Source organism: Lathyrus oleraceus, unplaced genomic scaffold (assembly GCF_024323335.1).
Source record: "Lathyrus oleraceus cultivar Zhongwan6 unplaced genomic scaffold, CAAS_Psat_ZW6_1.0 chrUn0001, whole genome shotgun sequence".
Classification (NCBI taxonomy): Eukaryota; Viridiplantae; Streptophyta; class Magnoliopsida; order Fabales; family Fabaceae; genus Lathyrus; species Lathyrus oleraceus.
In genome coordinates this window covers 522,615-545,852 of record NW_026112392.1, presented here as the reverse complement: position 1 = coordinate 545,852, position 23,238 = coordinate 522,615, and the positions used below count along the sequence as shown (strand labels likewise).

The 23,238-nt window shown below is 35.6% G+C and overlaps 1 protein-coding gene and 1 non-coding gene across 2 annotated transcripts; both read right to left on the bottom strand.

Annotated features, from left to right (window-relative positions):
• Positions 1–1,614: 1,614 nt before the first annotated feature.
• On the bottom strand, positions 1,615–3,110 carry LOC127110538 (pyridoxal 5'-phosphate synthase-like subunit PDX1.2). The gene has a single exon (XM_051046115.1). The coding sequence runs from the start codon at positions 2,837–2,839 to the stop codon at positions 1,871–1,873; it is 969 nt and encodes a 322-aa protein (XP_050902072.1). The 5' UTR covers positions 2,840–3,110; the 3' UTR covers positions 1,615–1,870.
• A 16,759-nt stretch (positions 3,111–19,869) lies between these two features.
• LOC127110551 (small nucleolar RNA R71) lies at positions 19,870–19,976 on the bottom strand. Its single transcript, XR_007797337.1, has one exon. It is a non-coding gene; the product is annotated as a small nucleolar RNA R71 (small nucleolar RNA).
• Between the last annotated feature and the right edge of the window lie 3,262 nt (positions 19,977–23,238).

Genomic DNA, 23,238 nt, shown 5'->3' with positions numbered 1-23,238 from the left:
CTTCATCTTGCTTCCTTTAATAAGAATACAGACTATGATATGTGGAAGGGGTTTAGGGTTTGATTTGCCAAAAACGTTTTTATTGTTTTTTTTATGAACCTTTAGCCCATTTTCACTCCATTTTGCTTATGCTTCACACACCAATAATCATTTTCCACCCCTTCCTTTTTTATGTCTTTTATTTAATTAAATATTTTAATTAATTAGTCTAATTAAATTAGTTAATTATATTGAACTACTATTTTCAAAATAAAAATTTTGATCAAAATCAAGTGGTTTTCAAATTTTCATCACTCTTGGTCGTTAAATCAAAGCCTTTCTATTCGATTCCAAACCAACGCAAATCAAACGTTCGATCTTATCACGTTTATTTCTAAATCAAATAACACTTAATCATTTCAAACACTTTTCATAAAATGGAATGAAAAATGAATAGTTTGGCGTATGTTTCTCTTTTCCTCGAGTACTTGGGTGTCTGCTGTATAACTTGTCTTCCAAGTACTTGTCATCTTTAAAAGATTCTAATTTATTATTAAATATTTTTCGTAAATAATTTGGATGAAAAATGATTAATTAGACATATGCCCCTGTTTTCCCCGAATATTTGAATATTTGTTGTATAGTTTGACTATCTGAATATTTGTCTCCGCCTAAAAACAAACTGAAATGATCAAACTATCTTTTATCGCCCCCGCGCGATAAAAAATCTTTTCAAACAAATTGTCTTAGCATCCGGTCCAATTGACCCCTAAGAAACTGAATTTCATATAATCTATGTTGTTGTAATATTCTAAAAAAATAAAATATATTAATACGATAATTCTTTTACCATTTTATAAAATAAAAAATACAATTTGAAAAAATGTTAAACACATTTATTTTTTTCTTCAAATCATAGCTTCAAGCTCTCAAAGAAAACTTTGAAGAATGATTCATTTACCACGGATTAAAACCAGACTCTAAATGGTTGAATTTTAAAATAAAAAAGTTGACATCTCTCTAACAGATTGACCAAATACATATAGATATAATAGTAGTTAGGTTAATGTATCCCTTACACACGAGTAACTTAAAGGCCCCTAGTTTGATTTATCGCATCAATTATACACATGGCATATACAATTATTCTTATTATTTTTTATAATAGTAATTTTATAAATTTTGTATTTGATCTATTATTTGTTTTTGGTTAACAATTATATAGTTTATAACGATTTGATCCCCAATTGTCAATTGAATAACAAGTTTTTTCTTTATCCAGAAAAATTCCAAGACTATTTTTTTTCTATCTTTGACCTCTATTCCTCTTCTCGTCTCCTTAATTTCTTTCTTACTTTTTTTTTTTTGAGATCCCCCTAGACCAAATTATTCCACACCTCATGCATAGCATCTATATATACTTGATTGAATTCTTACTATAAAAAATCAACATAAGTAACATTTAATACAAAACCAATAAAAACTAACCTATGCGATTCTTGATGTAGTTTAATGCTATTATTACTACTATAATTGTATAACTAAATGTGATTTCTCCAGCTACTCATGGCCCCAATACAGTACACATCTTTAAAACAAAGTGTCCATGCCACAATGATCTAAATGCAACCAAGAGAAACAAACCAAAAAAACTACACATTATCATCACCAAATGAAATTCAGAACACCCAAGATGCAAAACAATGCAAAAATATTCAATCTTCATTGATACAGAATCATGAGAATGCTATCATTATCATATATCAACACAATCCTTATTGATACAGAATCTTTATTTTTACTAACCAATGACACAAAATCATGTAATGCTATTATCAGTGTACTATATCAACAACACAAAAGAGTAAAACAGAATACAACAAAGAAAAAACTAGATATCTTCATCATCAAACGACCCATCTTCATCATCAAACGACCCATGTTCAATCCTATTATCACCATCACCACCAAGACTAAGACCTATCATCATAGCTTCAACCAAAGCATGAGGATCATTGTAATTCCTAACAGCTTGAACTATACCCTTAACACGATTGAAAGCATCTCCATAGTCAAAAATCTCAGACCCCACAAACACTCCATTACAGCCCAGTTGCATCATCAGCGCCGCATCGGCGGGAGTCGTAATCCCGCCGGAGGCAAAATGCAAAACAGGAAATCTCCTCATCTGTTTGGTTTGCGCTAGAAGATCATAAGGCGCTTCGATTTTTTTGGCGAAAGTGAAAACTTCATCATCATCCATGTTACTGAGGACTCTCAGTTCTTTCTTCAAACACCTTACGCTCTTGACGGTTTCGGAAATGTTACCTGAGTTTGTTAACTCTCCTTGGAGTCTTATGATGATTGCGCCTTCTCTGATTCTGTGAAGTGCTTCGCCGAGGCTGCGGGCGCCGCTTATGAACGGGATTTTGAAATTGCGTTTGTTGATGTGATTCTGATCGTCGGCTGGAGTGAGAATTTCGGTTTCGTCGATGTAATCGACGCCGATGGCTTGGAGGATTTGCGCCTCGACGAAGTGGCCGATTCTTGCGGCAGAGATGACGGGGATTGAGATATTTTGTTTGATGGATTTGATAAGGGAAGGATCGGACATTCTTGAAACGATGAGTTTTCCGGCGGGGATTTGGTCGAGGACAGCGACGGCGCATGCACCTGCTTCTTCGGCAATTTTAGCTTGATAAAGATTGGTGACTTGGAAAATTGCGCCGTTGCGGAGGGATTGGGAGAGGGCTACATTGAATGCGTAGTATTTATGGATTGGATCGGTGATTGCGGTGGCGAGGTGGTAGATGCTGGCGGTGGTGGAGTTGTAGAGGGTGACGGTGGTGTCTTGTGCCATTGGGAGCAAGGTGTTTGTGAAAATGCGTAACTGAAGATTGGAGTTGGAACTGTTTTGTGATGGGAAATAAGAGAAGTGAGGTGAGTAAGTAAACTAGAGTCAGAGAGAAAGAAGGATCCAGAAGTTTCAGTTTGGGTTCTTGAAAGTTCGAAGAACAGAAAGAAGACTTGTATGAGTTGAAATGGTGAGAGAGCTGAGTTAAAAGTTCAAAACCGTTTTTCTGATGGAATATTCAGATAGAGAAATTAGTTAGTTAGTTAAAGGAATTAGTTACATAGTGTTATTTGGAGTTTGTTATAGTTAGGTAATTTGTTATAGATATTTAAAGTTTGTTATAGAATTTAGTTAGTCAGTTAATTTGAGTTTTTTTTTTTTAAGTTTTAGTAATTTTATATAAAGTTTAATTAAAACGCATTCACACGCTTAATTATAGTACTAATTGTGAAAGTTGAATATTAGAATAAATTTGAATTTTATTTTAAATATTTATAGAGTAAGTTGAACGGATAATGGTGATGAATTGAAAGTGTAAAATATTTTATACTGATGTAATTAATCAATTTTTATATATTAAATATCTTATTTAATTTTTTAAAATTTTTAATAATATAAAAAAAAATATTTAACTACTTAATTTAACACATATAATGGACATGACATGATCGAGTTGTTCACAAAATAGACGTTCATAACTGTCATATAATAGGCATAATAGAGAAACCAAAATAAGTTAAATGTGGTAATCTAAGTCTGTGAAAAATCAACCTACTCGAGTTAAAAAATTTATAGTTTTAAAATGCAATAATTTTTGTGTAAAAGAAAATACAATAATTTTTGTTCCAAGAAAATCTCTAAGAATCTCATTAATATTCAACCTATCAATCTTTCTTTCATCTTCGTGAACCACTCGAGCTCTTCTTTCTCTTCTCCACAATCACAGGTGATTCTTATCCATTATATGTGAAATCCTTGTCCTATGTGTTGTTTCGATTCTCGTCGTTTTTTTAATTATCTTCTTGCATGCGTGTGTCCTTCTCAAATCCGATTATTTATAATCTTTTCCCAATTTGTGTCGCATTTCTGGTTTTTTGATTTCATTGATAATTTCTGATTATGGCAGGGCAATCGGACTCCAACCTGCAGGTAGCAAACTCCATGTTTGGAAACATTTTCCACATAGACACCAACTTAGATCCTGAAATCTATCAAGAATCGAAGAACCTACAAGCCAATACAAAGGGTGTTAACATATCAGAAAACAGACCCAGAAATATCATCAGAAGTCGGCATAACTTGGGGAAATTAACAGTTCCATAAAGATTCATGAACCAAAATAGCAGAGAGAATCAGCATGAGCAGAGCAAATCAGAAAACTCTAATCAAGAAACGCCTAAAGGATAAGATTTTTTTCGTCCACGAGGAAGAAGAAATTCAAGATCTTAGGAATAATACTTGTAACGTGATTCTAGGTAAAATAGTCAAGGAAAAACCGATCCACAAAGATTCCATCCAAACGGCGTTATCCAATATCTAGTACAACCCAAAGAACCCATTTATGAAAGAACATGAGTCAAATATTTTCGAAATAACAATGGATAACATAGAAGATCTGACTAGGATTCTAAAAGGCAGTCTCAGACTTTTCAGGAACTCATGGCTAATACTTTAGGAGTGGAATGGGATCTCACCCTTAAACACCTTGGATTTCTCAAGAGCTCATATTTGATTTCAAATATGAGGACTAATCAATCACCATTTGTGTTGTAGTTATTATCATTTTAACATATGAAAGTAGGTGAGTTATTTGTATTTTTTATATAGTTTGAGTGGTTTATATGTCAGTTTCTTTAATTTCTTATTTATCTATGTTTTAATCATTTGAGGTGTTTTTTATTCTTTTGGGAAGGTTAACGTGTTTTATAGGTCGAAGAAAGTCAATGATATGGTCGGAAAAGGAACACGGGGAATTTTTAGAAAAATTAGAAAAGTCTATTTTTCAACATGTTTTACATCATGATAGACGTGTGATATTTTGATCATAACTAGAGCGTTGTAACTCGGAATGACGTGGGACCGGCGGAAATGAAAGGCAACATCCATGGCTACAACCTTTATGAATACATCAAAGGCTAATTAGGAATTTTCTATCCATACGCATATCAAACTTGGTCATACGCGTATCAGATCTGAAAAAATGCATGTTTTTGTCCATACGTGTATATGGCTTTCCCTCATACGCCTTATATGTGTACAAAACATCCAAAATGCATGTTTTAGTTACCCCAAGAATTTCATGAGCTTTAAGTAATTGAAGACTTATTTCATCTTTAGATCTGTAATGTTTATGAATTTTACTATGTTTTTCTATGAGTAGTTAAACCCCCTAATACTAGGGGGTGTCCCTGATTCAGATTTGTAATGATTTTGAGTTAGTATGTGCAATAACAATATTTTTTATTATAATTGATTTGTTCTCATGACTGTTCTTATTGCTTTCTCTGTCGGGCAAATGGAGTTTGATGTATGTGAAACAATTAGGTTGGACCGTCATTGTTCATGATCTGCTTGAGAATATATCATAGTAGATATCACCTAGGACTAGGAATACCCTATAATAACCGAATTATTCTTGATATAATAATGCTTAATTTCATTCGTTATTTTCTATGGAAATAGTAATTAGGTTAAATGATTAAAGGTTTTCTCACTAAGGGCTTAGGAGTAAACACCCTCAAGAACCGGTAATCAATTATCTAAAATGCGATGTTGCACTGTGAGATCTGAATCGTTACATGATTGGATCATACACCTTCCCTAGCATACTACTCATATCTGTTTTAATCGCTCAAATACTTTATTTACTTTATTCGCTATTGTTTTTCTAATTTCATCAAACTAATCCCAAACACCCAAGTTTTTGTTTTATTAAAATTAATCCAGAACTCTGTATCGCCAAGCAGTCCTTGAGATCGATATTGGGGATTTCCCCTTTTTACTACTACATTGGCAGATTAGTACACTTGCTAATCTACTGATCAAGGTCTACCTATTCATGGGAAGAAAACTCAAATGGGATTAAAACTTGGTGAAAAGTTAGGGGAAGTATGTGAAGTAAATGTTTTTAATATGCCTGGTCGATCGGTCATAGTGAAGGTGAAGGAAAAAATTAGCGTTCACAAGCCATTGGAAGTTAGTATGTACATTGGCCGAAAAGCCAGTGGGGTTAACTGGATAGACTTTAGATATGAGAAGTTACCCATGTCCTGATTTACTTGTGGAAATATGGGACATAGTGAGGAACATTGCAAAAACCCCACGAATCACAAGCATGGAATCACATAAGTAAACTCGTTTGGGCCATTGCTGAAGACAACCCAATCGGGGAGAAGGTAATTCCAGCTGAGGGAAAGAAACTACATCAGTAACCTAACAAGAAAGCCCATATCATTCAGTACAACCCCGTTCCTCAATCCATTATGGTCTGACTGGCTAAGCTAGCTATAGTAGGAGCAAAAGGCGTTGAGAAAAAGGCAGGAAATTGTGTTAACAATAAGAAAGGAAACTCTTGGAGATTGAGTATGCATGAACATCTAAAGTTGCAAAGACAACAAATAATTTGGCAAGCCTTCTAGAGGAGGCTTCAAGTGAACCATGAGGATATTATCTTGGAACTGTCGGGGGTTGGGTGACCCCTCAATAATCAAAGATCTTACTCAGCTAATGTCTTCTAACTCCCCTAATATTGCTTTATTATGCGAAACCAAAGCATGTGTTAATGAGAAAGTGTATGTCAAAATTAATAACGTTGGTATCGTAACCAGCAATCATATTGTTAGTTGTTGCACTATGGAGAGGCAGGGCTGAGGGGTTATCCTTTCATTAGGGAAATTATGTAAATTTTCATATTTTGGATTCTAATACTAATTTCATTGATTTTTATGTTGTGACTCACAATAATGTAGATAATAATGATTTTATTTAGAAGGGTACAGGTAACAACGGATATCCTAAAAAAGAGCAAAAAAACTCTCACTTGTAATCTCATTACTAATCTTGCCCAAACATACAACTATGATGAATGGATAGTGTTTGGTGATATGAATATTATAACTAATGAAAACGATAAAACTAGGGGAATCCCATTGATGCTAATCTCTACTTTACTATTAATAATACCTTGGATGCTTGTGGTTTAATTGGCCAAGGTTTCACTAAAGCTATGGAGACTTGGAGTAAAAATCAAGAGGGTGACCAGTACATCAGGCCAGACTGGACAGATTCATAACTAACTCAAATTGGATATATTGGTTCCATAATTATTGGAATATGCATCTACCTAGACACAAATCTAATCACAATCCTATTATGCTAACTTTCAGTAATATTATGAGGGGAAATAATAGAGATTGGTCCAAAGATAAGCCTAAAAGATTCGAAAGGATTTGGCATGAGAATCCTAAGGTAACTAAGGTTGTTAGAGAGACTTGGAGATAGTCAAAACCCAGCCCAAAAGTGAAACTAAAGATCACTCTTGATAATTTGTGGGATTGTGGACGAGAGAATTTTGGGATCAACAAAAGGAAGATTAAGGAACTCCATCAGAAACTTGAGGATGCTCAGGCCTATAACCAAGGGAATGTCAACAAAAATGATATCAAGAAAATCCAAGATGATATTGATACCTACTTGAAGCATGGATAATTATGGTGGGTCCAACAAGCCAAAGTGAATTGGATTCAAGAGGGGGGAGAAATACAAAATTCTTTCACCAAAAAGGCAGTCAAAGGAAGAATCAAAATAATATTATTAGCGGTTATTAGGTTTATAATAGTAAGGGCTTCCTACGATGACCAAAATCCATGTATGGTGGTTTTGTGGTGTTTATGGTGGTACGAGAAGTCAGCTCATGTACGGGTAGAGGCTATGTGGGTTATGGGATATGTTGTTACATTAGGATCCTCATTTCTCCCATTATGGGAGAAGTATTTATAGAGGCTCTTGGGGCCTAATACTTAAGAAACCCTAAAAGGTGGTAAGTACTCCCCCTTGACTGAGGGAGGTTATTGATTACCTATTCTTCATAAAGTTATGGTGTGACTCAATCGGCATAGTTGGTGGAAGGATAGTGGCATTTACACATGTCTCATTAAATTGGTGAGCCCTAATACTACAAAGGTGGCGCTCATGCGTCACCTCATGGGGGCGGGAACGCTTGTGTTTCCCTTATTTGGGAATTCTCACAAATATAACAATGCAATCAACGAATACATATATAACATCTAACATTTCTTGTATTACTGCGTAAGAGTTGTCCATTTTAGAATCACTTCCAACATACAACAAAATGACAATGAGCATAAGCACAATATTTGGATTCCAATAACCACCTCGCGTCACCGTGTATGGTGTCATAACCAAAAGCATGACAATGCGCTTTGATATAGGGCAAGGCAGGAAAAGGAAAAACCTATAGCTTATTCCTTTAAATACACAAGAGAAAGGAACTTTGAATCTTTACCTTGAAATTGATGAACATGATGATTGTTAAAGGTTTCCTTGAGTATATGATGTGAAGACATCGAAGTAATGGACGATATGAGACTATTAACGAAGAAATGGGCAACTGAAAAGAGTAGAGAAAGAACTATTGGAGTTTCACAAATGGAGAAAAAAGGGACACTTACCTCAAAACCCTTATTTTACACCCATATATAATACATGTCTAGAAATACATATTATTCATAGTTATAATGTTGGTACTGAAATACATAAGTTCCTAGTGGCAACATTGTACATATTACATGCCCAAAAAGAAACTACAACTATGGCACGATATATATAAGGATGTCCAAAATAAAACTAGGAACTAGATCATTATAGAATGATCTTAAAAGAGATATCTACACAGGGGAAAAGCCATCCAAAATAGAAAACAAGAAAGGACAGTAAGTTATCTTGTCCTTACCCTTCACCTGCTCAGAACAACCTGGAAAAAATAATCAACAACATGGGGTGAGATAATAATCCCAGTGGGTTCCCTATCGTATGGTTCCACTCGGCTTTATAAGGTTCTAATCAAAATCTAACTCAAGTCACAAATGGGAAAAGACTTGAGCACACACAACTTGCAATATATGGAAACATGTCTATTGAGTTCATCAACTCAAACAATCACTAATCGGGAACCATATCAAGGTATCTTTCCCTGGAAATCCCTAAGTCTAGGGTTATCAACACGGGTCATAGGTCATTGTATCATAGGTATATTTCCCCGTCAAGCCCTACATCTAGGGTTATCAACACGAGTCATGGATCATATCACATATTTTGACATGCACATGGATTTCGGATTCGAAGGGATAACATTCACCTTAATAATTGTCGCTTCATATAGGACTCCAAACCAATTTCAAGCCTTTTACCCATATGGGATTCTAACCCACCATGAGATCCACCACCTTTGGGAATCAAACCCGGATCATTCAAGTATCGGTGCATACATCCCAATTCTTACTCTATATAAGCTACGCAACTTGGGAAGGCACAATCAGGGGGTTGTTTTCGACTACGTGATTAGATAAAACATAACATGATTGTATTCGACAATCACAAGGTGATCACATTCACCATGACATTCACAACAACAACACATGTTCCATACAATGCCTAACATTCCTAGTTAAACAACTACTTTTTCATGAAACACACCTAGGTATCATTGTGTACAAGCATTTCCATCTAAGTCATTCATCATACCCTAATTATCCTTCTAATTTATTCAATTAGTCTTACTCCTAAGGTTTCCTCACCAATCATTATGAATTTCCAATCATTTAATCACATTCATACATCAATTAAGTCATAACATATTCATCATGATATCATATATGAAATATAGTTGAATCAATGATAATTTCATGCCCACATATCATAAGACAAGTTACTTGACCCTTAGAATAGCTTAGGAACCATAAAAAAACATGATTTTTACAAAAACCAATGGTTGCAATCGATTGCACAAAACCCACAATCGATTGCACCAAGTTCTAGAACTCTCTGTTTCTGATTTTGAAAAGAATAATCAATAGTCAATATAGTGCAATAAATTGCATTGTACTAGATTTGTGTTTTCATCTTTTTGTGAAGGAGGAATCGATTATAAGACAATGACAATCGATTGTCACTGTGTGTTTTGTCAAAAATACATGTTGAAACATATTTCTATCCATTCCTAACCATCCTTAAGTTCATCTAACAACAACCATCCATAAGACACAATATGTTCATGGTACAATACACCAAAATCCATCATTCTAACAACAACAACATTCACTCATTTTGCAATACAACAAGCATGGAAAAAATAGAAGTAAATCATGTATTCATAGACATGAATGAACATTCATCATGAATCGTACTACTATTCTCTGATTCTATCAAAACCCTAATTTCTAAACTATAAAGGTTCTACCTATAACCCACCTTGAAAATAGACGGAGAGAATTGCTGAAAGATGTTGAGATGTGATGATGATGATTCTAAGTTCCTTCAAGTTCTTCATCTTTTTGTCACAAGTTTTTATTCTCTTCTTTTTAGTACGTTCCTCTAATGTTTTCCTTCTTGAGTCTTTTCCTTTGTTAGTTCTACTGATAAGTGGAAAAAGTTACCTAGAAAACATGTATTACTAGATGTGGTTGTAATTTAGTCAATGGTAGAAAACATGTGATCATAAATGGGTTACTAGAATTGTGTGAGTAACAAGTAATTACGAAAGTAGTAACAAATATACTAAGTGGTACTATACTTAATATTTGTTCTACTAGAGCAATTGACCCATTATTAATGTTATCAAAATGTCTCTTTTTGTACCAATTAATAAAAGGTCAATCTCAAATAATATTAATTGAGTCAATCTGAACTCACTAATTACTCTATTTATCCCAATTGATAACTATCATAGTACATAGGAACTCAGTTGATCTCAACTGATATGAATTTGAGTATTTAAGGAAACACGTGGTATTACATCCTCCCCCCTTAAATAAAAATATGTCCTCGAATTTATAGATTACTTGGAAAAGATGAGGATAAACTTCTCGTGTGTCCTTTAACAAGAGGAATGTCCTTGTATCTCAACACCTTAGCTTCTCTTCCCACAATACGACTTGGTTGAGGTTTAAAAGTTAGGTCTGCTTCTACTTCCACTGAATCTGGAAGAATAGGCTGAAGAGAATCAGGAATGAACTTTCAGAGTTGAGTTACGTGAAAGACATCATGCATCTCAGACAAAAAAGGTGGTAAGACTAATTTGTAGGCTACTTCACCAATCCTCTGTATGATATGATATGGCCCTACATATCTCAGACTTAACTTTCGTGATTTAAACGGTTCTTTCAGTCTTAATTATCTACATAACTCTTCTGATGATCCTGGGTTTTCTTGATCTTCTCGTGAATCATTCTTATCTTTTCCGTAGTTTTTTGAACAATTTATGGTCCTAAAATCCTTCCTTCACCAACTTCTGTCCAACACAAGGGTGTTCTAAATTTCCTTCCATTAAAATCTTCATAAGGAGCCATTATGATACTTGTATAGTAACTATTGTTATAGGGAAATTCAATCAGTGGTAAAAGCTCTTTCCAATTTCCTCCACTTTCAAGTACACAAGCTCTTAATGTATCTTCCAAAGTCTATATCATCCTCTCAATCTGAATATTCATCTGAGGATGATTAGACGTACTCAAATACAACTTTGATCTCATGACCTCCTGAAACGCTCTCAAAAATGTTAAGGCAAACTTTGGATCTCTATCGGATATAATACTAATGGGCACACCGTGTAATCTTACAATCTCTGAAATAAACAACCGCGCAAGATGACGTGCCTTGTAAGTAGTCTTCACAACTAGAAAATTTGCAGACTTAGTTAATCGATCAACAATCACCCATATGGAATCATAACCACCTTAAGTACGAGGTAAACCAATTGCAAAGCCCATTAAAATACTATCTCATTTCCATAGTGGAATCTCTAAGGGTTGCAATAAACACCTGACTTATGATGTTCAATCTTTACTTGTTGGAACACTACACGTTCAGACACATACTCCGTTATATCCTTTTTCATTCCAGGCCACCAATAATCCTTCTTTAAATCTTGATACATCTTTGATGAACCTGGATGTATGGTAAATGAACCTTTGTGAGCCTCTTTTAAAACTTTTATTTTCGGTTCTACATCATTCGGAACATAAATCCTTTGATTAAAAATAACAACTCCATCTGAAGCTTGAGTGAAAACTGGTTGAATCAACATCCCTTGCAACTTCTCATCTATCATTTGCCCTTGTTGGATTTCTCCTCTTAGATTGGAAGTAACATTCAAATCTCTCATTATCACACCATTTTTTGTCCAATTAAACTTAAGGTTAATATCTCAAAACCTTTCCAACAATGCATACTCTAACATCATCAACTCAGCTTTGTGCATCTCTTTCTGACTTAACGCATCTACAACTTTATTCGCTTTGTCTAGATGGTACTTTAACTCAAAGTCAAAATCTTTCAAGTATTCCATCTGGCTCCTCTGACGCATGTTCAACTCCTTTTGATTAAAGAAGTATTTCAGACTCTTGTGGTCACTAAACATTTCAAAACATACTTCATATAAGTAGTGACACCGCACCTTCAAACTAAAAACAACAGTTGTTAATTCAAGATCTTGAGTTGGATAATTCTCTTCACGAGTCTTCAACTGACGAGAGGCATATGCTACAACCTGACCACCCTGCATTAACACTCCTCATAATCCCTTCTTAGAGGCATACAAAATACTTCATAAGGCTTATTGGGATCAGGAATTATTAAAACATGAGCAGTTGTCAACCTTTCCTTTAAACTCATGAAACTCTGTTCACACTTGAATCCCAACTAAAAGAAGTCTCCTTCCGAGTAAGTCAGTTTATTGGTAAAGACAACTGAGAAAACCCTTGAATGAACCTTCGATAATAACTCGTCAATCCTAAGAAACTTTTGACTTTAGGAGCATTCTTTGGTCTTTCCAAATTAATAGTTGCTTCAACTTTAGGTGGATCCACTGTTACTCCTCCTTATGATATGACATGACCAAGAAACTTAACTTCGGTCATCCAAAATTCACACTTACTTAACTTGGTAAAACGTTTCTTCTCTTACAGCACTGACAGAACAATCCTTAGATGTTATTCGTGCTCTTGTGGAGTACGAGAATAAATAAGAATGTCATCAATAAAGATCACCACAAACTGGTCCAAGTAAGGTTGGAATATCAAATTCATATAATCCATGAAAACAGCAGGAGCATTCGTCACACCAAATGGAATTATAAGAAATTCATAATGGTCATATCGAGTTCTAAATGCGGTCTTTGGTATATCATAACTCTTAACTCGAAATTGATGATAGCCCGATTGCAAATTAATCTTCGAGAACATTGAGGCTCCTTTCAATTGATCTAACAAATCGTTTACCCTTGGTAGGGGATACTTGTTCTTAATGGTGACTTTATTCAACTAGCAATAATCAATACATAAACACATACCACCATCCTTCTTCTTCACTACCAACACTGGAGCTCCCCATGGTGAAACACTAGGTCAAATGAAATGCTTGGTTAACAACTCTTCCAATTGATTCTTTGACTCTCTCATCTCAAGTTGTGTCATACGATACGAAGAAATGAATATTGGGGTCGTTCCAGGTACTAGATCAATAGAGAATTCAATTTCTCGTTCAGAAGGGAGAGAAGTGACATCCTCGGGGAAAACTTCTGGAAATTCATAAACTATAGGAATTTGCGCAACCTTCAGATCGTCACTTGATTCTTTGGTGAGGACCAAGAGAATAGACTTTTCTTTCTTGAACAAGAAATTAACCTTGCCAACCGTACCTTCCAAAATAGTAGTCAATACATCCTTTGGAGTAGCTTCACTAGATGGAATGATAATAATTTCTCTTCACACCTAATAATCCCTTAATTGGCAGAAAGTCAATCCATCCCCAAGATTACATCAACCTTCTTAAGTGGTAAACATATAAGATCAATATGGAAAACTCTACCATTCACCGATAGCGAACAGTTTTCACAAATCAATGGTGTCTCTACAACATCATCCATGGTGGTAGTTACCACCATATGAGGTGACAATGGAAATACTTGGAAACCAAGACGATTCATACATTGAATTGACACAAAAGAGTGTGTTTCTCCACAATCAAACAATATAAAACAAGGATGATCACTTACGTGACATGTACCAGCAATCAAAGCATTGTTACCCTTAGTCTTCTTTTCATCCAAAGTATAGACCCGACCAGTAGTCTTCCCTTGCATCTGAATCTTATTCTGAGGATAATTTATAGTCATGTGTCCTTCCCTCTGACAAGTAAAACACTTAATTACACCACCAGTACACCTTCTGAAATGGAACTTCTTACACAATTGACACTATGGAGATTGGGTAGGTTTTGCATGATACACTTGTTTGCCCTTGAAAGGTTAAGGTTTAGGCCTAAACTGATGACTTGATCTTCTTTGGTTCTTCTGGCCAACCCCATATTGACCCCTCTCCTCTTGAAACTTCTTCAAACTATTCTCAATCACATAACATTGCCTCTACAACTTTGTAGTGAACTCTCTTTCTATGTTTGGTATCCACTCATAAGCTTTCACAGGATGTAATCCACCATGAACTCAGGGGATTCATGCAAAAGAAACCCCGGAAACTACCACTTATAGCTTCATGTGGAACCACTGGAGATTGAATACTGACATACCATTGTTGCATCATCTGCATCATGAATTGGTTCTGCTACTATTGCATTTGTTGCACAAACTAAGCCCACTGAACACCATCATTTCCAACTGCTGGTTTTGAGTCTGAATTCTGAATTATGGGCCTACATGGACCTCTGCATCTACCAACCATGATTCTGAACATCATACAAATAGGATTAAGTTTATCATGCTCAATAGTATAAATATGACATAAAGAACAATGATGACAACACACATATGAGGCAGAAAGAAATACCCATAATATTTCATGGCTATGTCGAGGATTCGACCTGCTCTGATACCAATTGTAACACCCATATATAATACATGTCTAGAAATACATATTATGCATAGTTGTAATGTTGGTATTGAAATACATAAGTGCCTAGTGACAACATTGTACATATCACATGCCCAAAAAGAAACTACATCTATGTCAAAATATATACAAGGGTGCCCAAAATAAAACTAGGAACTACATCATTATAGAATAATCTCAAAAGAGATATCTACACAGAAGAAAAGCCATCCAAAATAGAAAACAAGCAAGAACATCAGGCTATCTTGTCTTTACCCTTCGCCTACTCAGAACTACCTAAAAAAATAATCAACAACATGGGGTAAGATAATAATCCCAGTGGATTCCCTATCTTATGGGTTCACTCTGATTTACAAGGTTCTAATCAAAACCTAACTCAAGTCACAAAGGGGAAAAGACTTAAGCATACACAACTTGTAATGTATAAAAACATATCTCTTGAGTTCATCAACTCAAATAATCACTAATCAGAAACCATATCAAGGTATCTTTCCCCGGCAAGCCATACGTCTAAGGTTATCGACACGGGTCACAGATCCTTGTATCATAGGTATATTTCCCCGGCAAGCCCTACATCTAGGGTTATCGACACGGGTCACGAATCATATTACATACTTTGATATACGCATGGATTTTGGATTCTAAAGGATAACATCCACCTTAAGAATCATCGCTTCCTATGGGACTCCAAACCCATTTCAAGCCTTTTACCCATATGGGATTCTAACCCACCATGAGATCCACCGCCTTTGGGAATCAAACCCAGGTCATTCAAGTATCAGTGCGTACATCCCAATTCTTACTCTACATAAGCATCAAAACTTGGGAAGGCACAATCAAGGGGTTGTTTCGAATACGTGATTATATAAAACACAACATGATTGTATTCGACAATCACAAGGTGAACACATTCACCATGACATTCACAACAACAACTCATGTTCCATATAATTCCTAGAATTCCTAGTTAAACAACTACTTGTTCATGACACACACCTAGGTATCATTGTGTACAAGAATTGCCATCACAGTCATTCAGCATACCCTAATTACCCTTCTAATTCATTCAATTAGTCTTGCTCTTAAGGTTTCCTCACCAATCATTATGAATTTCCAATCATTTAATCACATTCATACATCAATTAAGTCATAACATATTTATCATGCTATCATATATGAAATATAGTTGAATCAATGATATTTCCATGCCCACATGTTATAGGACAAGTTACTTGACCCTTAGGATAGCTTAGGAACCATAGAAAACATAATTTTTGCAAAAACCAAAGGCTACAATCGATTGCACAAAACCCACAATCGATTGCACCAAGTTCCAGAACTCTCTATTTCTGATTTTGAAAAGAATAATCGATTTCCAACACAGTGCAATTGATTGCACTGTACCAGATTTGTGTTTTTCAGCTTTTTGTGAAGGAGCAATCAATTGTCACCGTGTTTTGTCAAAAATACATGTTGAAACATGTTCTTATCCATTTCTAACCATCCATAAGTTTATCTAACAACAACCATCCATAAGACACAAGATTTTCATGGTATAATACACCAAAATCCATCATTCTGACAACAACAACAACATTCACTCATTTTGCAATACAACAAGCATGGAATAAATAGAAGTAAATCATGTATTCATAAACAAGAATGAACATTCATCTTGAATCTTACTAATATTCTATGATTCTATCAAACCCTAATTTCTAAACTATAAAGGTTCTACCTAGAACCCGCCTTGAAAGTAGATGAAGGGAATTGTTGAAAGATGTTGAGATGTGATGATGATGATTCTAAGTTTCTCCAAGTTCTTCATCTTTTTGTCGCAAGTTTTTCTTCTCTTCTTTCTACTATGTTCCTCTAATCTTTTTCTTCATGAGATTCTTTATTTTCCTTTGCTAGTTCTACTGATATGTGGAAAAAGTTACCTAGAAAACATGTATTACTACATGTGGTTCTAATTTGGTCAATGGTAGAAAACACGTGGTCATAAATGGATTACTAGAATTGTGTGGGTAACAAGTAATTATAAAAGTAGTAACAAATATATTAAGTGGTACAATACTTAATATTTGTTCTACTAGAGCAATTGACCCATTATTAATGTTATCAAAATGTCTCTTTTGATATCAATTAATAAAAAGTATGTCTCAAATAATATTAATTGAGTCAATCTGTAAATTTATTAGTTACTCTATTTATCCCAACTGATAACTTTCAGAGTACATAGGAACTCAGTTGATCTCAACTTATATGAATTTAAGTATTTAAGAAACACGGGGTATTACACCTTATATATTCTTTAAGAAATTGTTTGATCCTCATCAGCATGTGTGGGAAAATGTAATCACACCACCAACGGTCGTGATCTCGCATCAGGCTCTCTAGAAAACTTGAGTACCCTTAGTTAAAAGGGCATCATTATTGATAGTCCTAAAGCCACTCGTCACAACCCTTCAGTGAGGCGTTACGAGTTATAAGGAAAACATTTAATGTGCATTGAGAACATGAAATAATATCACATTTTTGGACTCGATTTAATTAAATTATATTATTATTTGTTTCGATTTATTTTATATTATTCGATATTACTTGGTATTTTCCTTCTATTTATTCCAGACAACATTATTTGAAGCATACGTGAAAAAGAAGAAAAGGAGGTGCAAAAAGATGATAAGAAGCAATTTCCACTAAAGCCCAGCCCATAACTATCAACCAGAAGCGGTGAAGCTGTGACGACCGCCACACATGGTGTGGCGAGCGTCACGCCCCCCTGCTTTGTGTTACGAACGTAACACATGGTGTGACGAACGTCACACCTCCATTCCTATATTTTTGGGTTTGACGCGTAACAGAAGCACGTTCATCCTGCTTTTTCGCTTGACCAGTAGACTCGTTGAAACCTACTGAATGGAAGAAACGGTCACTTGGTGGATTAATATAAATAGGACCAATTGTGGAACCCTGCTGCTCTGGCTCAATTTTCCAGTTTTCGACACCGCATTATTTTTATTGTTTTTCTTATTTTCCAGCACTCTACTTTCCTAGCAATTTTTATTTCCTTTTCTTTTCCAGTCAATTTTGAAGCATTCAATTAATTTTCTCACAATAGTTTCTACACCGGAAACTATTGTGTAATTTTTACTGGATCTAACCTTACGTTAGATCGTAGTATTTTATTCCTTCGTTTTTATTTTCTTGTCCGATCGAAGATTGTAAGAACAAATTCAACCGGTTTTTGGTGGAGAGTTCAAGCATCGAAGCTAGGAATAATCAAGACTTCTATTAATTTTACAAGTTCTTTAATTTTATTGCTTAAATTTATATATGCTCTGCACTGCTATTTATTTATACTGTCTGTCTGATATGGCTGTATGTAAGCATAATTATTGTTTAGGCTTGTTTAGCATGTCTGGCTAAATAAACTTAGATATCGGTATGTAAAGTAAGCGGAATGAAGGAATCAAAACTAAGTTGGTTTAATTTTGTTTAAAAACATAATCACTCTTTTTATGGTCTCAATTTACAGAGTTAATACCAAGGTTTTTGTACGAGAGTAAAAGACATAAAGAAGTTAAAATCAATAGAACGACGGTTTGAGCTTTTAACTGGACAGTGTAAATTGGACATTAATTTTAAATCAGGGCGAAAGCAATTTTTAGAGTTAATTAAATTCTAATCATTTTCAAAAAGTATTTTTAAAGGTTAAATGTGAGGACGAGAGTTAAGCATTTAAGTTTAATTATATAATCTAAGTCAACAGAGCGAGAGTTTGAGACAAGGGTGTTTAAATGGTTAGCATTTTCTTAAAAAGAGTTTCTATATATTCTATTGTTTTCAAAAAGTGATTTTGGACTTAACTAATAAGTGACAGCGCACGTTAAAATAAAGTCATAGTCTATTCAACAGAGCGAGAGTTTGAGAAAAGGCTTTTAACTCAATAGTGTCTACTGAAAAGATTTACTTTAAAACTACGAAACCAACGAAGATTTGATTCCCTAATTACGACGAACTGCATACCGATATCCACTTATTTGATATTTTATCTAGATCTTATTTTAGTTTTATTTTTTTCCCCTAATCAACAAAGTATCATCCGCCTTAGCTTTACGAAGTAACCTTAGAAAACGGTATATCGATTCATAAGTCCCTGTGGGATTGATATCTTTTATTACTACGCGATTAGACTGTGCACTTGCAGTTAATACCCCAATAGACTCATAAAGTCGCGATTAAGTTTTTGGCGCCGTTGCCGGGGACTTTTATTTAGTCGATATCGTAACTCTTCTGTTACGCTGTAGAGACTAAGGCAATTTTTATTCCTTTCTTTCGTTGATTTATATGCCACACACTCGCTCACAAGGCGAACCGTATTACTTACGAATCAACGATGTTGAACGATATCTCTGAGTCTTATGACGAATTCGGGAGTATCATGCTGCAAACAATCTTCCGCCAATCGAAATTCCTGATCTCAAAAATCTTCTTCCTTCGTCGATACCCGAGATGGCAGAACCAGCTCGTGCTCTTCGAGATTACGCTGCTCCATCGCAAGACGAGCCGCATTCGAGTATTGCTCCACCCGCAATCGAAGCAAACAACTTTGAACTTAAACCTTCGCTGTTACAAGCAGTGCAACAGAATCAATTCTCTGGAAATCCTACCGAGGATCCAAACCTTCATTTATCTGTATTTGTTCAATACGCTGATACTGTTAAAGCTAATGGTGTCACTTCAGAGGCAATTCGACTTCGTCTTTTTCCTTTCTCTTTAAGAGATAAAGCTAGAAGATGGCTTCAGTCTCTTCCTTCCAACTCAGTCACCACATGGAATGAGTTAAAGAAAGTCTTTCTTGCCCGATATTTTCCTCCAAGCAAAACAGCTATGTTAAGAGCCCAGATAAATGGATTTAAACAGAAAGCTAACGAGTCTCTTTTCGAAGCCTGGGAAAGATACAAAGACATGATGAGACTTTGCCCACACCATGGTTTAGAGGACTGGTTAGTAATTCATACCTTCTATAATGGTCTCTTATACAACACAAGATTAACAATAGACGCCGCCGCAGGTGGTGCGCTTATGGATAAACCTTACGCTGACGCTTATCAACTTATCGAAAGCATGGCCCAAAACCATTATCAGTGGGGAAGCGACCGAACAATGGTAGAAAAACCTCAAACGAAAAGTGGCATGTACGAGATAAGTAGCCTTGATCATGTTAATGCAAAAGTGGATGCTCTTGCCCAGAAAATTGAAAGTTTAAATGTATCACCTCCAGCCGCCGTGGTTGTCGTGACTCAAAATTGCGAAGTCTGTGGAATCCAAGGTCACACTCCTACAGATTGTCAACTCCTAACAGGAATCCAAGCAGAGCAGGTGAACTACGCACAAGGAAATCCTTACTCGCATACCTATAACTCAAACTGGAAGAACCATCCTAATTTTTCATATAAGAGCAACAATGCCTTATACGCACCAGGACAAGCTCCCAATCAAGCCCCAGCTATACCACCTGGATATCAAAAGCCGACCCCATCTACACCTAACAATAACGTTCCTAGGAAATCCAACTTGGAAATCATGATGGAGAACTTCATAGCTTCTCAACAGCAAACCAATAAAGATTTCTTAAACCAGAATGTACACACTAACGAACAGATTAAACAACTAGCAAGTAAAGTAGATGCCTTGGCTACCCGTAACAAAATGCTGGAAACACAAATCTCACAAGTAGCTCAACAACAAGCGCCTACTGCTGCCCCAATTGGTACATTTCCTGGACAACCCCAACCTAACCCGAAAAGCCACGCTCATGCAATTATATTAAGAAGTGGAACAGAGGTAGAAGGACCATCTGATCCAAGAATGGAAGACCAAAACTCTAAAAAGTCAACTAAGGAAGAAAATAAACCTAAGGAAAAGGAAGAGAGTAATAAGGAAACCGTAGAAAAGAAAGAACCTTATGTACCTCCACCACCTTACAAACCACCTATCCCTTATCCTCAGAGGCTAATTAAAACCAAAGACGCGGGCCAATTTAAAAAATTTGTTGACCTACTGAAACAATTAAACGCCACCATTCCTTTCACAGAAGCTATTACACAGATGCCCTCGTATGCTAAGTTCTTAAAAGAAATTCTTTCTAATAAAAGGAAACTTGAAGATAGCGAAACAGTTACACTCACTACTGAATGTAGCGCTATAATCCAGAATATGCCTCCAAAACTTAAAGATCCTAGTAGTTTCTCTATACCCTGTCACATAGGAAAATTTGTCATAGACAAAGCTTTATGCGATTTAGGAGCCGGTATCAGTGTTATGCCCTTGTCCATATGCAAGAGACTTGAAATGGGAGAATTAAGACCAACTAAAATGTTTGTGCAATTAGCAGATCGTTCCGTTAGATATCCTGTAGGAATTCTTGAAAACGTTCCCGTGCGCATAGGTCAATTCTACATTCCAACCGATTTTATAATTATGGACATAAGAGAAGATGAAGTTACCCCCATTATATTGGGAAGACCTTTCTTAGCAACAGTCGGTGCCATCATAGACGTAAAACGAGGACGACTCACTTTCGAAGTAGGAGAAGAGAAAATTGAGTTCATTCTTTCCAAATTTTTGAAAGCACCTGCAATAGATGACACATGTTACTTCATGGATATCATCGACGAATGCATAAAAGAAACAGAGTTAGAAAATGACAAATCGTCTGACTATCGTGTAGAAGACAGACTGAACCATTGTTTAGCAATGAAACTGGATCCTACGCAATGCCTTAAGAAACCAACCCTCGACTTGAAAACACTTCCCAAAAATCTGAGATATGAATTCCTAGACTCAGAACTTGAACTGTAACACCCCAAATAAAGTAAAAGAATTATTTAATTAAGTTGATAATATTATTTTATTAATTTAATTAAATTAATTTGGATTATTGGATTATTATATTATTATTATTATTATTTTGGGAATAATAATATTTGGAAAATATATATATGTGGGGATAAGAGAAAAAGATTCTCATTAGGAACAGAAGGGTTTCACGTGAAAAGTTGGAAGGCTGCAGAGAAGAGGAAAAGGGCGAAGAGCGGTAGAGCAAAGACTGAAGAACGGAAAAGCTGAAGCTTAGAGATTGCCGGATTATCTGAGGTAAGGGGTCTGAATCTTATTAAATGATAATATGCGAGCAATTCCATGATATGTGTTGGATTGTCGATGAATTTTGGGGATTTTAGGGAGATGGGAAAGTTGGGGTTTTGATTAGAAATTCCCCGACCTGTGAGTTGTTGAGTTAGATGCATGATAATCGAAGTATGTGTGTATATATGACTGAATAATTGTGTGAGTCGCGTTTTCCCGAACGCGTAGCTTTTTACGGAAGTTGAATCGGAGGTCCGGAAGTCCTCCGACGGCGGAAAGTGCGGAGAATTCTGCATTCTGCCTTGTGTTAGCGCAGGAACTACTGTTTCGTCTGCGTTAACCGGTTAACCCAGGGTGTTAACCGGTTAACACTGTTATAACTTGAGAAAATGTTGAGTTTTGCCTGCGTTAACCGGTTAACCCATAGCGTTAACCGGTTAACACTGTTGCGTTTTGCCTGTATGTGTATTTTCCTGCGTTAACCGGTTAACCTATAGCGTTAACCGGTTAACACTGTTCCAGTATTGAAAAATGACTAATTTTTATGTTGAAATTGTGATTTGGCCTATTGTGGTTGATTGTGATGAATCCATGTGTTAAGATGTAATGTTGTTGTTTTGTTGAGTTGTATGTCATGCTATTAATGATGAAGATAACATGATCATATGATGTTGTTGTTGCGATGTTGATTATGATGCATGTTTGGTGTGCATGCATTCATGAAAGGCCGATGCCTAGTGATGAACGGACTGAGTTCCAATGATGTTGTTGACTCCGGGCTTGTTGAGAGGCTTGGTTCCTTACGGGGAACTCGGATTCTATGGTGATGAATCTGGGAGTGGTGATCCTGTAGTTGGTCACCAAATGGGTATACCGAGTCGTGTTGAGTCATGCATGGGTGTGTGCATTGCATTTGATATGTTGTTTCGTTGATGTTCATGAGTATGTTGATTATGTTGATTTTGATGATTATGATGAGATGTGTTGGCATATGTGAAATATATTTATGTTTATATTTCTGTCGTTATATTATTATTTAATAATGTAATTCTCACCCCTTCTGCATGTGTTTATGTTCATCTATGATGAGCAATGTGCAGATAAAGAAGA

What these genes read in the sequence shown, in the direction of transcription:
- LOC127110538 (XM_051046115.1), bottom strand. Translation starts at nt 2,839, where the DNA reads ATGGCACAAGACACCACCGTCACCCTCTACAACTCCACCACCGCCAGC.